This window comes from Stegostoma tigrinum, chromosome 5 (genome assembly GCF_030684315.1).
Source record: "Stegostoma tigrinum isolate sSteTig4 chromosome 5, sSteTig4.hap1, whole genome shotgun sequence".
Classification (NCBI taxonomy): domain Eukaryota; kingdom Metazoa; phylum Chordata; class Chondrichthyes; order Orectolobiformes; family Stegostomatidae; genus Stegostoma; species Stegostoma tigrinum.
Genome location: NC_081358.1, coordinates 40920872 through 40935841, shown reverse-complemented (window position 1 = coordinate 40935841; position 14970 = coordinate 40920872). Strand labels below are relative to the sequence as shown.

Below are 14970 nucleotides of genomic sequence, written 5' to 3'. Positions count from 1 at the left end.
AAGTGCTGCTTCACTCCCTCCCACCACTCTATCTTATGCATATAAATTGACATTTTCCTTGCTACCATTAGTTCTGAGGAAGGGTCACCAGATCTGAAATGTTAAACTTTTATTTCTTTTCATAGATGCTGTCAGAACTGCTGAGCTTTTCCAGCAAATTCTGTTTTTGTTTCTGATTTACAGCATACAGATTTTTAAATCGGTTTTTATTTAATAAAAAAAGTTAAGAGAGAGATACTATAAATTTCCAGCACTCCTGCAATAATTTTATCAACTGTTGAAAATAATGAATTGTAAAATAATGTCTTGCACACAAACATGTTGCACTTTTGATGCGCAACAACCTTAAAATGCTGGTGCTTGAAAGGACCCTGCAATGGTTAAGCATATTTAAATATAAAAATTCTCTGAACAAACAAGAGCTACTCGCTTAAGATGCACATCACATGATGTAACCTCCTTGTCCTTACAAAATGAAAAATCATTCAACTTACCATAAACAACACTCCGTAAGATCATAATCCTGTATAAGGTTCGGTCAATTCGTTCTTTTTTTAAAAAAGTCAACATTTAATTTTTTTTGTCAGTTTCAAAACATAAGAACTCAATAAATTTAGGTACATATCTTTTTAGCAAATTATTGCTTTCTGGTTTGTTTAAACAGCATTTTCTAGTTATTTATCATCATTTTTTGGCACATTGATGGTAAAGAAATAGGTTCCATTTTAGATCTGACTAGGTATAAAAGTTCAAGTAGATTACAAATAGTAAACACGTACTTCCTCTTTTTCGTGGAGCATGATGTGAGCTTTAAGGCTGGCCACACGGGAGAACTTCTTGTTGCAGACAGGACAAGTCGGGTCAATTGCATTGTGAGTGGCTTTGTGCAATATGAGATTAATCTCCATATTAAAGGATGTTGAGCACTGGTCACACCGGTAAGGCTGCATTACACAGACAAGGTAAAAATGTAATGAGTTTCCAAGTTTTAAAAATGTAAGTGACTTTTCCTAGTTAACACAGAGCCATTCTGTATCACACATTGCAAACATTTCCAGCTTTTCAAATATATTACCTTGGATATGAATGATATTTTGACTGTGAATAGTCAGCAATCAACAGTTCTTTGCTTTTATTTGTAGTGCTGCAAAATGTGGGCTTTTATTTCAAGTGAACCGGAGTGTAACAGTAAGAAAGTCTTGTTGCAACTCTATAAGGTGCTGATGAGACCACATCTGTGAGCAGTTTTGGATCCCATATCTAAGTAAAGATATTATTTCATTGGAGGTCGTTCAGAGAAGGTTCACTAGGATCATGTCTGGTATGGAGAACTTGACTTATGAGCAAAGATTGAACAGGTTTAGACTCTGCTCATTGGAACTGAAAAGAATCAGAGGTGATCTCTTGGAGTCATATAGGTTTCTTAAGCTGCTTGACAGGGTAAATGTTACTCTTCATGGAAGGGTCTAGGACCAGAGGGCATAGCCTCAGGTCAAAGAATGCGAATTTATGACTACGAGCAGGTCAAATTTCTTCTCTGGAGGTTTGAGTGTCTTTGGAACTCCTTGCCTCAGAGAGCTATGGGAGACAGAGTCTTTGCGTACATTTAAGAGTGAGATAATTAGATTCTTGATCAATAAGGGAATTGGGGGTTACAGAGAAAGAACAGAAAAGTGGACGCGAAGAATGTCGGATCAGCTATGATTCTATTGAATGTGGGTACAGGCTCAAAAGGACTGAATGCCGACTCCTCTTCTTATTTCTTATGGTGTAAGGCATATGAATAGCACAGGGATGGATGAACAGGAGAACATCATTCAGCCCGAGGCCTATTGTGCGATTCTATCAAGTCACGTTCAGTGCCTTGGCTCAATGAGTCTTCATCTTTGGATATCCTTATTGATACTGAAAATAATATTTTACATTGCTGATTGATAAATTTATCAATTTGACGAGCAAAAGAATTTCAAACATTTAACTTTTTTAAGGCGAAATAAAAACAATAACTTAGCATTCACATTACTGTGCAAAGAGGTGAAACAGGCTGTTGTTGTAAGCTGAATTCCATTTCTGGTACTACTACATTTGGCCCAGTGAAACGGAATTATCACTGCAGTGGTCTTAGAGGGTTGAAGGATGGTAGATGTCATGGCAACTTTGAAGCACGGTCTTGCAGCTAAGACTTTAAACAGGTATCAGGCCACTTAGCTGCAGGTAGTTCAGGCGTGAGAGAAGAAAACTTCATTTGCCCTTGCCCAATATGAAGATAAAGCATGCTTCTAGTCAGATACAGTGTCCAATTACCATTCTGCAACTTACAAGGTTGTGTAGCATCTGCAAGCAGCAGGTACAATTTCCAGGCCTGGGTTTTATTTTTGCACCTTCTCGCGTAAGTACGGGTAAGACGACTTAAAATTTCAAACTTTCAAAATTGAGTATGTAACATTAAATTATACAGTGAAGCTTTATAATTAACACTATTTTATTTAACATAACGTATGAAAGCATGAAATGACACAAAGATTATTCAGGTAGCCAGTTCACTTCCTGCAGATATCACATGTGATCTACCCAGTCATGCAACTGTCACTCAGCTATTCAAGGTGCTGATGAGACCACATCTGTGAACACAGTTTTGGACCCCATATCTAAGTAAAGATATTATTTCATTGGAGGTCGTTCAGAGAAGGTTTGCTAGGATCATCTCTGGTATGGAGAGCTTGACTTATGAGCAAAGATTGAACAGGTTTAGACTCTGCTCATTGAACTGAAAAGAATCAGAGGTGATCTCTTGGAAGATTTTTGGTCACTAACAGGTATAATATGTTCCCACATCTTCAGAATGGAAAACTGGCAAGCCCAGTTCGCTATTATTCACCACAGTAACTATCACATCGCACATGAGATTTTTTGGAGTTAATCAAAGATCAACTGTATGCGAAGATTTATTAGCTGTTAGTCCCACGTACCAACTAACCTTTGGAGAAAAAAAAACTGTTCTAATCTCGTCTCATATGATGTCAGAAAGACAACCTAATTAGGCACAGTAGAGGAGTCTCTGAACACCACCACCTTCCCCATCCTGTACCACAATCGGGCCCCTTAAGTCGTCAATTAATGATGAATTCATGACAGCTTAAGGGCCTATTTTCACCTTGGATACAATTATCTCAGCTCCAGGACAAATGGAAGGTTATGAAAAAAGGATATGCTGGAGTTACGCAGTAGGTCTGGCAATATCTGCGGGGAATGAGGGGGAGAGAGAGAGAGAGAGCGCGCGAGAGAGAGAGAGAGAGAGCGCGAGAGAGAGAGAGAGAGAGAGAGAGAGAGAGAGAGAGCGCGAGAGAGAGAGAGTGTGAGAGAGAGAGAGAGAGAGAGAGAGAGAGAGAGAGAGAGAGAGAGAGAGAGAGAGAGAGACACACACATTTATGACTTCTTTTGAACAGTTATGATCAAACTTATATCATTTTCCATGGACAGGTCCCACTAAGGCCTATCAAGAGTCACTGTGTAAATTCAGCAGTTATTTTTTAGCCTTTGTGGAATGTTAGAATGATGATGTTGGTTCAGCCAAATTACCAATTAAAATTTACATTTGAAATTGAAATTTACTTTGTGAATAGAAGGATATAAACCTACTCACCCCTCAAATATGGCTTTGGTTTTTTGTATTACAAATGTTATCTCCTCCTCCTGTCAATTTTCTCTCCTGATATTTTTTTCCTGGACTTATTTTGTATTAATTGTATAATGAAGTGCAAGTTACTATCCAACGCTTCAACAAATATCATGTATTTGTGTGTAAAAGTCAAATATTTAAAGCTTTCTTCAGCCAATGTTAATAAGGTTGACTTTTACACAGGTAACTTTTTTTAAGGGATTGACATACATGGTTGATTCAGACCCAAAGACCATCTCATGACAATAAAGGTTCTAAACTCTAAAGAATTCATACTAATTCTCCAAACATTTATTTTATAACAGTAAACTACATTCATTTCATTCTACACAATGCAAATATGTAGCATAATGAATTAACAAGATTCCACTGTGCAATCCTTCACGATCACTCCAATCGCTATCTGAACCACCAAACAACTTGCCCCAATAGCCGATTCTATAATGTATTCATCTTCCTCCTATTCATCATTATCACTGGCAACACTGGTAATTTCTGTCATCATTTCACAATTCTTCATCCTCAGCACCATCCATCATATTTGATATTCCACATTTTAGATCAAGTTCATTCCACAGGTATACGGCCCACTTTCAAAACATTGCCAGTGAGGGTGCTCGCAAGTGAATGTTTTTTCACCTTCCAACACCCAATTATTTCAGAAGTTCTAGATACTGTCCTCAAGAAGTTTATTGATCGATACATCCAAGGGCAAAATAACACTCATGTGATGATGGCAATAACCATCATATCGATGCTGCTGATTTCACATCACATATTACATTACTAACATGGTGGAACTTGAACATGTACCGGTGGAGAAAATTTTTTACTTTGGTTTCTGAAGGGGGGTCTAGGCCCGAAATGTCAGCCTTCCTGCTCGGCCTGCTGTGTTCATCCAGCTCTACACCTTGTTATCTTTGTACTTTGGTCATCTTCTTGGTATCAAATTCGACACTTCAAACTATTTCTTGCAACTAAATTCAGGCATTAAGCCTCTATCACGAACACAGATGACAACACCAATCTGAAGCTCTTCTATGGGGAAAGCTTTGGACTTGAAGATCACCATCAGCTTTAATCTTATGCCATCCACCTTGCAAGATGAGACCTGACCGAACAGGGTGTTTTAGTGATGAATTGTCTTAAAATGACTTTTTTTTCCAAGCAAACTTAGTAACATGCTTACTGGCATGTTGAAGATGTTGCTTCCATATTTCCAATGCAGGCCAATTGATGTGCTTTATTTTCTTGACGTTAAGTGATATAATGGTCGAATTTGATGATTTCATTTTTGCGTTCAGGTGGCAAACATTATAAAATTATCATTTTCTAAAGGAGTATTAAATCACACCTTTTCATGTGCCTGTGCACCACCTGGCATTAGACTTGAATTTTGAAATACAGTCTTTCCCCATTACTCAAAGCATAAACTATGGCGGCTCCACAACTGACATGATCATTTTGCTAACATTCATTAATCTATGCTGCCATTTTTCCTTGCAATTTAAAATGGGTCTGTGCACTTGTTATTCTTTCCTGAAGGTATTGGGATACATCTTGTGGTACACATTGGTCCTCTCAGTTATTTTAGGCAATTATAAACTAGACTTGGCACAAGAAAAATCTAAAACTTTACTGCATGGGCCTTTAAATTAATGAACTGATATAATTACCACTAAGTAATCAATAACCACACTGAGATTTGATCCACAAGAACAACTTGAACTGCCTTCCACCACTTTTGCTGGACAGTTCAACTGGGTAAAGGTAGATTGATCTTGACTGCACTGCCGTTTTTAGTTCAAAAGCCTGCCAACTCTCTACACACGTAGCCCTAGACATAATAACTACTATATATTTTATATTCATTCATCTATATGTTAACCTTGTGTAGAAGCCAATGGATGCAATGACTTATGGCCTGAAAGAATATAAACTTTTATGTACCTGGCAAAAAAATGCATTTTATCTTGAGTGTGTGACATTAAGACTTTTCAAAAATTATTTTTAAGAAATGTTGATAGATTTATTTGAAGATTTCTGAAGGCTTCGAAAGTACAGAAAGAAGGTTGCTTACCTTGTCATTTTCCTCATGCTCTCGGATATGGCGTTGCAATTGATTATATTTGGGAAATGTTTGGAAACAAACATCACATTTATGAGCACCATGGTATTGAGATTCCTGGGGCTCAAGAAACCCATTTGCATTGTCTGCATTCAGCTGCAGTAAATTATCTGTCAAAGTAAAGCAAAAAAGTGTCACAAGTTGCAACCTTTGTACTGCATGTATATAAATATATGCAATTATATAATATACTGATGTAATATGCTTATTTGATGTAATGGTCATTAATATGGCAAAGTCATAAGTTAAAGGACTGTTCAGGCTGAAGATTTGTCCTCATGGAGGTATGCTCAGACTTACTGGGAAGCTCTATACCTAAGCCACTTTACAAACTATAAAGGTAGCCTTCTCTCCCATCATTCATTTTGATATATTTTTCTCTCCTTCCTTCCCACTCTCTCAAAACCATTAAATCGTTTCAGAGCCCACATCCATTCAAAAACCCTAAACATTAATGTAAATAAGCTACCACACCTCAGGACCTTTTCTGATGAAGGGTCTAGGCCTGAAACATCAGCTTTTGTGCTCCCAAGATGCTGCTTGGCCTGCTGTGTTCATCCAGCCCCACACTTTGTTATTTTGGATTCTCCAGCATCTGCAGTTCCCATTATCTCTGATCACACGTCAGGGCGTTCTTGGTGATGCCAACGACAAGCACCAATGTTGTCTAGCCCGACTTCTGCAAGGGCATTTTCAGAAAGAAGGGAGGGGATGGTGAAGCAATAACTGAGACCCACTGTGGCGCTACAACGGCTTAGCGAAGGTAACCAAGAAAAGCTAACAAAAATGGAGGACTTATCTAATCTGGTTCATTTTGCCAACAAACCACTGTTTGGCTTTCAAACTCCACTGGTCTTGGCTTGCTCATTATGATACGACTGAAAAGGATTAATGACTGTGCTTTCATGGTCATACAAAAATCACTTATAAATGTGATATAAACATAAAACTGAAACAAGGGTAAAATATAGATCCCATCTGTCAATCTGATGGCTTTGAATACTTTAGGGTGCACTCTGCATTGGGGTGTTTTAATAACTAAATTGATGACAAAACAAAGAAATCCATTTTACAGTTAAATGCAACTTAGATTTTATCCAATGATTAGAGATTGTACAACAAACATTTATAAAAATATAAAAATACACATTACAATGAGGAGACAGATCATTTGGTCCAACTAATCTAGGCCATGGATGAGTCAACACTCTCCATTACAATAGAGATGAAGAAGGGTCTAGGCCCGAAATGTCGGCTTTTCTGCTCCTAAAAAAGGGGAGGATAGATGTTCAGATAGAAGTTCACATAAATTCCAGCTCATTTAAACTGAGAAGACAAAACAAAAAGTTGATACAATTAATTTCCCTAGAACTTACTTGAAAATTTAGGAAAATTTCAAGTAACTAAGGTTACCTCCAGCTCCACATCTTATTATCTCGGACTCTCCATTATAAGCTTCATTTTCATGCCACTACCTCTATATTTCACTTGTTTAGGCTGAGTCAAAGTACATGAAAGCATGGCATCCTGCTTAACTAAAACTGACATCCTCAATCATGCTTTTGTTACTTCTACCCTCTGTTTTGTCAATATCTTCCCTTGATGATCTGCAATCCTTCATGTTTTATGAACTCTTAGTTCAGAGTAAATTAAACTTTCCACAGCCCATTCCTCATCCATCACCACCATCCACACTAACACACATGATCTCATCCTCCTACTTCAAATCCTTCCATTGCTTCATTCACCATAGCTCTGCAATTTCTTTCAGCCCTCTATCCACTCCAGCGTGCCATGCTCTTCACAGTATAGCCTTTGTGTATTACTGATTTTCATGAAATAAAGACATATTTATAAACAACCTTTCACACTCCAGGAATCCCAAACAGACTGCCAGTCAGTTAAAGTACTTTTAAAGTGTTGATCACCTGTAACGTAGAAAATTCAGCAGCCAAATGAATATCACAAACTCCTACTGATAGCAATTAAACAAACAAACAAATCGGTCCTGTTCTGTGCTGTACTGTTCTATGTTCTATGTTCTATGTTCTATGTTCTATGTTCTATCTGCTTCAGGCACTGGTCAGGGAAGATCTTCCTGAATTGTGTCATGGGATGTTTTAAGTTCATCAGTGACAGCAAACAGTATCTCAATTAGATACCTCATCAAAAAGACAACTTTGACACAGCAACACAATGGCAACTTAGATTTTATGTTCAAGTCTCCAAGCGTAAACCCAAAACCTTCTGACTCAGCCACAAGTGCAAATAAGCCAAAAGGCGCATCCATCATCAAACCATCAGCAGCAAAACCTTCAGCTGTCTTAGTCATACTGTAACTTTTGCTGTTTATCCTTCCACTTCTCTACTTCTCTCTTTCTCTTTAATAAGTTTCTTTTCAAGCCTACCTTTGAAGCCAAGCCTTTGATCACCCATGCTAATTCCTCCCCTATGATTTAGCATCTGTTGCCTTTATCTTTTATTTCCTTCCCCCTCTGCAAAACACATGGGTGCACATTTTCAGGAAAAAGCTATTATATGCATACAAGTTACTGCATTGAGAAATATCACATAAAATTAGAGCAAAATGTAATGAAGTGTGTCACATTTGTCTAAAAATAGAAGTTCACATAAATTCCAGCTCATTTAAACTGAGAAGACAAAACAAGAAGTTGATACGATTAATTTCCCTAGAACTTGAAAATTTAGGAAAATTTCAAGTAACTAAGGTAACATGGCACTTCACAAGCTTTTCAGAGGAACACGGTAGGTGAAGCGAGGCAAACTATTAGATTTGTTCCAAGTCTCAAAAACAAGACAACAAAACACAGCAATGGTCTCTGGCATATCTGTATTTTCAAAATTGATCCAACATAAAATTTAGTGGATTATTATCCACCAAAATAATTTCAATGAGTGATTTTTAGAACACTGAAGTAAAAGGTACAAGCAGGTTTTAAATACACGATGATGAACCCTAAATCAAACTGCAGATTCCTTATACATATATCATACAATCTCTACAGAGTGGAAACAAGCCATTCAGCCCAAACTAACCTTCCAAAAGGGCATCCGACCCATACCCCGCTTATCCCTGTAATCCTGCATTTCCCAATGCCAATCCATCCAACCTGCGCATCTTTGGACTGCAGGAAGAAACCACAGCACCCAGACGAAACCCAAGCAGGCACGAGGAAAATGAGCAAACTCCACACAGTCACCTGAGACTGGAATCAAACACAGGTCCTGGTGCTGTGAGGTAGCAATGTTATCCACTTAGCAACTGTACCTCCCCTTTTGTGAAAGGGAAGTACTGAATTAGATTAAAAGCATGCCTGATCTAATATTTTCTGCTCATTAAATAAGCCAACACTGTTAAGTTTGCATACCATCCTAGCGAATTTTGATAAGATACTGTTTCCTCAGACTTGTGAGTCCACATTTTTCCAATTCTCAATCTTAACATAATTCTCATATTTTAGATCCATCCTTAGGACACATACTTACTTAATTTGTTTCTTTTTGCATTACAAAATTGCGGCATAGGCTACATAGCTCAAAACAAAATTATTGCCCTTGAAAAGCCAATTTAATGCTCCCAAAATAAAGAAGAACTTTAATCACTTATGAAAATTAATTCTGAATGCACTATTGGAAATTTATACAAACAGTTTCTGGCACTATAAACCATGAATGTGAGTTTGCTCGCTGAGCTGGAAGGTTCGTTTTCAGACATTTCATCACTTTGTTTTATTTGAAAAAATATACTTTATTCATAAGATGTACAAAAATAAAACATATTTATACACCTACCCAGTCATGCAAGCCGCTCCGGGTTACCCATGGGGTACATACATCAACTAAAGGAAAAAAAAACAAACAAAGAAGAAAAAAACAAAGCAAAGAAAATACCCCGGCAGTTGTCACCCCGCACAGTCCCAGTTGGCCCCCTGACCAGTTGGGGAAGGCGCCAGCTAGGCCCAGGTACCAGATAGGGCCCTTTTTCCTATGCTGGACGAGGGGTTTCATACCATGGTCTTTCCCCACCGCGCCTTGGCGGCGGCTGCCCCAAGCTTTAGCGCGTCCCTCAGCACGTAGTCCTGAACCTTGGAGTGCGCCAGTCTGCAACATTCGGTCGGGGTCAGTTCTTTCAGCTGGCAGTCCAGCAAGTTGCGGGCAGACCAAAGAGCGTCTTTCACCGCATTGATGGTCCTCCAGGCGCAGTTGATGTTGGTCTCGGTGTGCGTCCCAGGAAACAGCCCGTAGAGCACGGAGTCCCGCGTCATGGAGCTGCTTGGGACGAACCTCGACAAATACCACTGCATCCCCCTCCAGACCTCCTGCGCATAGGCACACTCCAGAAGGAGGTGATCGACAGTCTCATCCCCCCCCTGCAGCCACCTCGAGGGCAGCGTGCGGTGGCGCAGAGATTCCAGCATGCATAAAGGATCTCACTGGCAGAGCCCCTCTCACCGCCAGCCAAGCAATGTCCTTGTGCCTGTTTGAAAGTTCTGGCGATGAGGCATTCTGCCAAACGACTTTGGCAGTCTGCGTGGGGAACCACACGACGAGATCCACCCTCTCCTTTTCCCGAAGGGTCTCGATGATACTACGTGCTGACCACTGCCTGACGGCCTTGTGGTCAAAGGTGTTTCCTTTCAAAAATTTCTCCACGAAGGACAGGTGGTACGGATCGGTCCAACTACTCGGAGCGTTCCACGACAACGAGGCCAGGCCCATCCTTCGCAACACCGGGGACAGGTAGAACCTCAGTAAGTAGTGATACTTGGTGTTTGCGTACTGAGGATCTACGCACAGCTTGATGCAGCCACACACAAAGGTAGCCGTCAGGACGAGGGTGGCGTTCGGTACGCCCTTTCCCCCATTTTCCAGGTCTTTGTACATGGTGTCCCTGCGGACCCGGTCCATCCTCGACCCCCAAATGAAGTGGAAAATGGCCCGGGTGACCGCAGCGGCGCAGGTCCAGGGAATAGGCCAGGCCTGCACCACATACAACAGTACCGAAAGCCCCTCGCACCTGACAACCAGGTTCTTACCCGCGATGGAGGGGGACCGGAGCGTCCACCTGCCCAGCTTCTGCTTCAATTTGGTGATACGCTCCTCCCAAGTCTTAGTGCACGCCCCAGCTCCACCAAACCAAACACCCAGCACCTTCAGGTAGTCTGTCCTGACAGTGAAGGGGATGAAGGTGCGGTCGTCCCAGTTCCCGAAGAACATGGCCTCGCTCTTACCCCTATTGACTTTGGCACCCGAGGCCAGTTCAAACTGGCCGCAGATGTCCAATAGCCTACTCACCGACCGACGATCGGTGCAGAAGACGGCGACATCGTCCATGTACAGGGAGGTCTTGACCTGAAGGCCTCCGCTGCCTGGGATAGTCACACCCTTCAGGCTCACGTCCTTCCTGATGGATGTGGCGAAGGGCTCCACACAGCACACGAACAAGGCAGAAGAGCGCGGGGAGCCCTGCCTCACTCCAGATCTAACAGGAAAACTGTCCGATTCCCACCCGTTGATCGAGACTGCGCTAACGATGTTGGCGTAGAGCAGCCGGATCCAATTGCGGATGCCCTCCCCGAACCCCAATTTGGAAAGGACGTCCCTCATGTAAGCATGAGAGACCCTGTCAAAGACCTTCTCCTGGTCCAGGCTGACAAGGCAGGTGTCCACCCGCCTGTCCTGTACGTAGGCAATGGTATCCCTGATGAGCGCGAGACTCTCAGCGATCTTCCTGCCTGGCACAGCACAGGTTTGGTCAGGGTGAATCACCGACTCCAGGACAGACCTGACCCGGTGGGCTATGACCTTGGCCAGGATTTTGTAGTCCACGTTCAATAGTGAAATGGGACGCCAATTCTTAAGTTCTTCCCTCTCCCCCTTCCTCTTGTAAATGAGGGCGATGATGCCCTTCCTCATGGACTTGCACATTTCCCCTGCCCGAAGCGCACTATCGTACACCTCCAGCAGGTCCTGGCCGACCAGGTCCCACAGAGCGGAATACAGCTCGACTGGTAAGCCGTCGCTCCCGGGAGTTTTATTCCTCTCCAAGGACTTGAGGGCTCTGGTCAGCTCGTCTAGGGATATCGGTCGGTCCAGCCACTCCCTCGTGCTGTCGTCTAAGACCTCCGTGATATACGACAGGAACGACTCGGAGGCCGTGCTGTCCGTGGGCTTCGTGTCGTACAGTCCGGCATAGAAGGATCTGCTGATCCTCAAAATGTCGGGCCGAGACAACAGCACCGAGCCGTCGTCCTCCTTCAGCCGGCTAAGCACAGAACTCTCTTTGTGCACCTTCTGAAAGAAGAAACGCGAGCACGTCTCGTCCTGCTCCACGGAGCGGACCCTGGACCGGAAGATTATCCTGGAGGTCTCCGCAGCGAAGAGCGAGGCTTGCTGGCCCCTCACCGCGCGGAGGTCCTCCGTGACATCGGCCCCCATCAACTACAGAAGGAGCAGGTTCTGCACCCTTTTCTGGAGTCGCGACAGCTTTCCCAGCCTCTCTCTCGCCTTCCGAACACCCTTGAAGACAAAGAACCTCTTGATGTTCTCCTTCACCGTCTCCCACCAGTCGCCCAGAGACTCAAAGAGGGGTTTCACGGTTCTCCAACCGGCGTACTCCCTCTTAAGCTCCTCGACGTTCTCTGGGGTCAAGAGAGTCGTGTTGAGCTTCCACGTCCCCTTGCCGGCCGGCTGGTCACCTGGTAACTGACAGTCGGCCAGCAGGAGGCAGTGGTCAGAGAAGAACACCGGCTCGACGCCGGTGGACCTGACCGAGAACGCCCATGACACAAACAGGAATTCTATCCTTGAGCGAATAGACCCGTCTGGCCGCGACCAGGTGTACCTCCGCTGCGCTCCGTCTGCAGGGGTGCTGAAGACGTTCAGCAGCTTGGCGTCCTTCACCGTGCCCCTCAGGAATCTGGACGCGATGTCCAGTTGACTCCCCCCACCCGCTGTCCCCACGCCGGATCTTCCATCTGCATTGATGATGCAGTTGAAGTCTCCGCCTGGGATGACCGGCCTGGACGTAGCCAGCAGGGGTGGAAGCCGCTGCAGGACGGCCAACCGCTCACTCTGTACCGCTGGGGCGTACACGTTGATCAGCCTCAGGGGAGCGTTCCTGTAGGTGACGTCAGCCACTAGGAGGCGCCCCCCCCCCTCACCACCTCCTGAACTTGAGAGATGGTGAAGTCGCGCCCCCGCAGCAGAATAGCCAGGCCCGAGGAGCGACAGTCGTTACCGCCCGACCAGTTCGAAGGCCCACAGGTCCAGGCGCCGGACCATTTCCCGTACCTGCCGAGGTGCGGCATCCCGCACTCCTGCAGAAACAGGAGGTCCGCCTTGATGGTGGTCAGGTAGGCCAACGTGGATACACATCTTGCGGTGGACTTGACACTGCGCACATTAATGCTCGCAACTCGTACCCCCATTGTGGGCAGTGACCGCAGTACCCTCCCCAAGTCCAAGGTCCAGCCCCTCCATCTGTCCCTTCATGCCCATTGCCCAGGCTAACTGCTGGACACTCTCTGGGATCAGGAAACCGTCCGTGCTGCCTTCCGGGTGGCATCCCCCCGGCGTGGGTGCGGAGGCAGGGGGGGTCCGGCTCTGGGTCAGGCTGGGGACGCGCTGTTTCCTCCTTCCCGCCTGGAAGTTCCGGGGGGCCCTCCAGTGCCCCAGCGGCACTTGACTGGGTGTCGGAGGGAGCCTCAGGATGCCTCCCGTCACCTGGAAGCATGGTGCTGCTTTCCTTCTCCCTCGAGATCTTTAACTTCTGCTTCGGGCGGGCCCTCTCTGAATCCCCCTCGTCAGAGGAGCTCTTATAGCCCCCCTGTAGCTGCCTCTTCCCGCCTGATGGTTGCGGTTCCTGGGCCCGTCGACGCACCTTCCTCCTCGCTTTCCGGACCATCATCCACTCCCCTGGGTCGCCTGTCGCCGCCTCCATTGACTCCGGGTTGCCAGGGGGGTGGAGCGGAGCCTGCAGGGGCGCTTTGCTGGCCTCGGGCCCATCCTGCGGGGCTGGGCCCTCCTGCACGACCTGGCCCTCCTGCACATTAGTGGGGTCCTTGCTGGGCCCTTGTGCCTTCCTCTCCTCCGGGGGGGCTGGCTCCGCATTGCCCCTGCCGGCGACCTGGGTGTAGGTGGTCCCCCGCCGCGGGCATGCCCTATAGAGGTGGCCCGCTTCCCCGCAAAGGTTGCAGCTTTTTTCTCATGGGCAATCCTTTGCAAGGTGTCCCTCCTCCCTGCAGTTCCTGCAGATGGTGGCTTTGCAGTCGGCCGCCACGTGACCTGACCTACCACAGGCATGGCAGACTTTAGGTTGCCCTGCATAGGTCAGGTAGCCCTTGCTCCCGCCGATCGCGAAGCTGGACAGCGGGTGTACGACGTTCCCGTCCGCGCCCATCCTCAGCGTCACCTTGACCTGCCTCTTACTGGTCCAGATGCCAAAGGGGTCCATGATGTCAGTTAGGTCCCCTTCCACCTTCACGTACCTTCCAAGGAAGGTCAGGACATCAACTGCTGGCACATGTGGGTTGTACATGTGTACAGTCACCATATGGCTCCTCTGCGCTGGCATCACAAACAGCGGGACAGCGGTCAATACAGAGAGGGGGCCCTCACCTCCTTTCTCCATGAAAACCTCCAGGAAGCGCTCGCAAAGCTTGCCACTCCTGAAGGTCACATCATAAAAACCTCCTCCGGGGAAATCCTGCAGGCAGTAAATGTCCGCAGCAGCGAACCCGCAACAGTCCAACAGGACCCTCTTCACGAAGAAGGTGCGGTCCACAGGTGCACCTTCATCCACCTTCTTTACAGAAACACGGATGGTGTTCCGGACCCCCTGACCTGGGGCACGAGCACTTGCCGCAGCCATTGTTGCAGGTTGGCTGCTCCCCTGAACCAGCGTTAGGCCGAAGCCAGCATTAAGATCCACTGGTCGCAAGGGTGCACAGCCAACCCGACGTCTTCCTTTCAACTCCAACACAGCACTCTCCTCCTCTCGGTCCACAAGAGAGTGGGTCTTTATTTTGTTCCATATGTAAGCTGGTTCACTGAGCTTGAAGGTTGGTTCCCACACGTTTCGTCACCATTCTAGGTAACATCAACAGTGAGCCTCCGACGAAGCGCTGGTGTTATGTCCCGC

General features: G+C 45.3%; 1 protein-coding gene across 1 annotated transcript in view; it reads right to left on the bottom strand.

Moving 5' to 3' along the window:
- Positions 1-14970, bottom strand: part of LOC125451629 (zinc finger protein 236-like) — a 136744-nt gene that overhangs the window by 95141 nt on the left and 26633 nt on the right. Inside the window, exons 2-3 of the mRNA XM_048528975.2 lie at positions 5760-5917; positions 780-944 (exon numbers count right to left, since the gene is read on the bottom strand). Coding sequence (XP_048384932.1) covers positions 780-944; positions 5760-5917 — 323 coding nt within the window. The remainder of the gene's footprint in view (positions 1-779; positions 945-5759; positions 5918-14970) is intronic.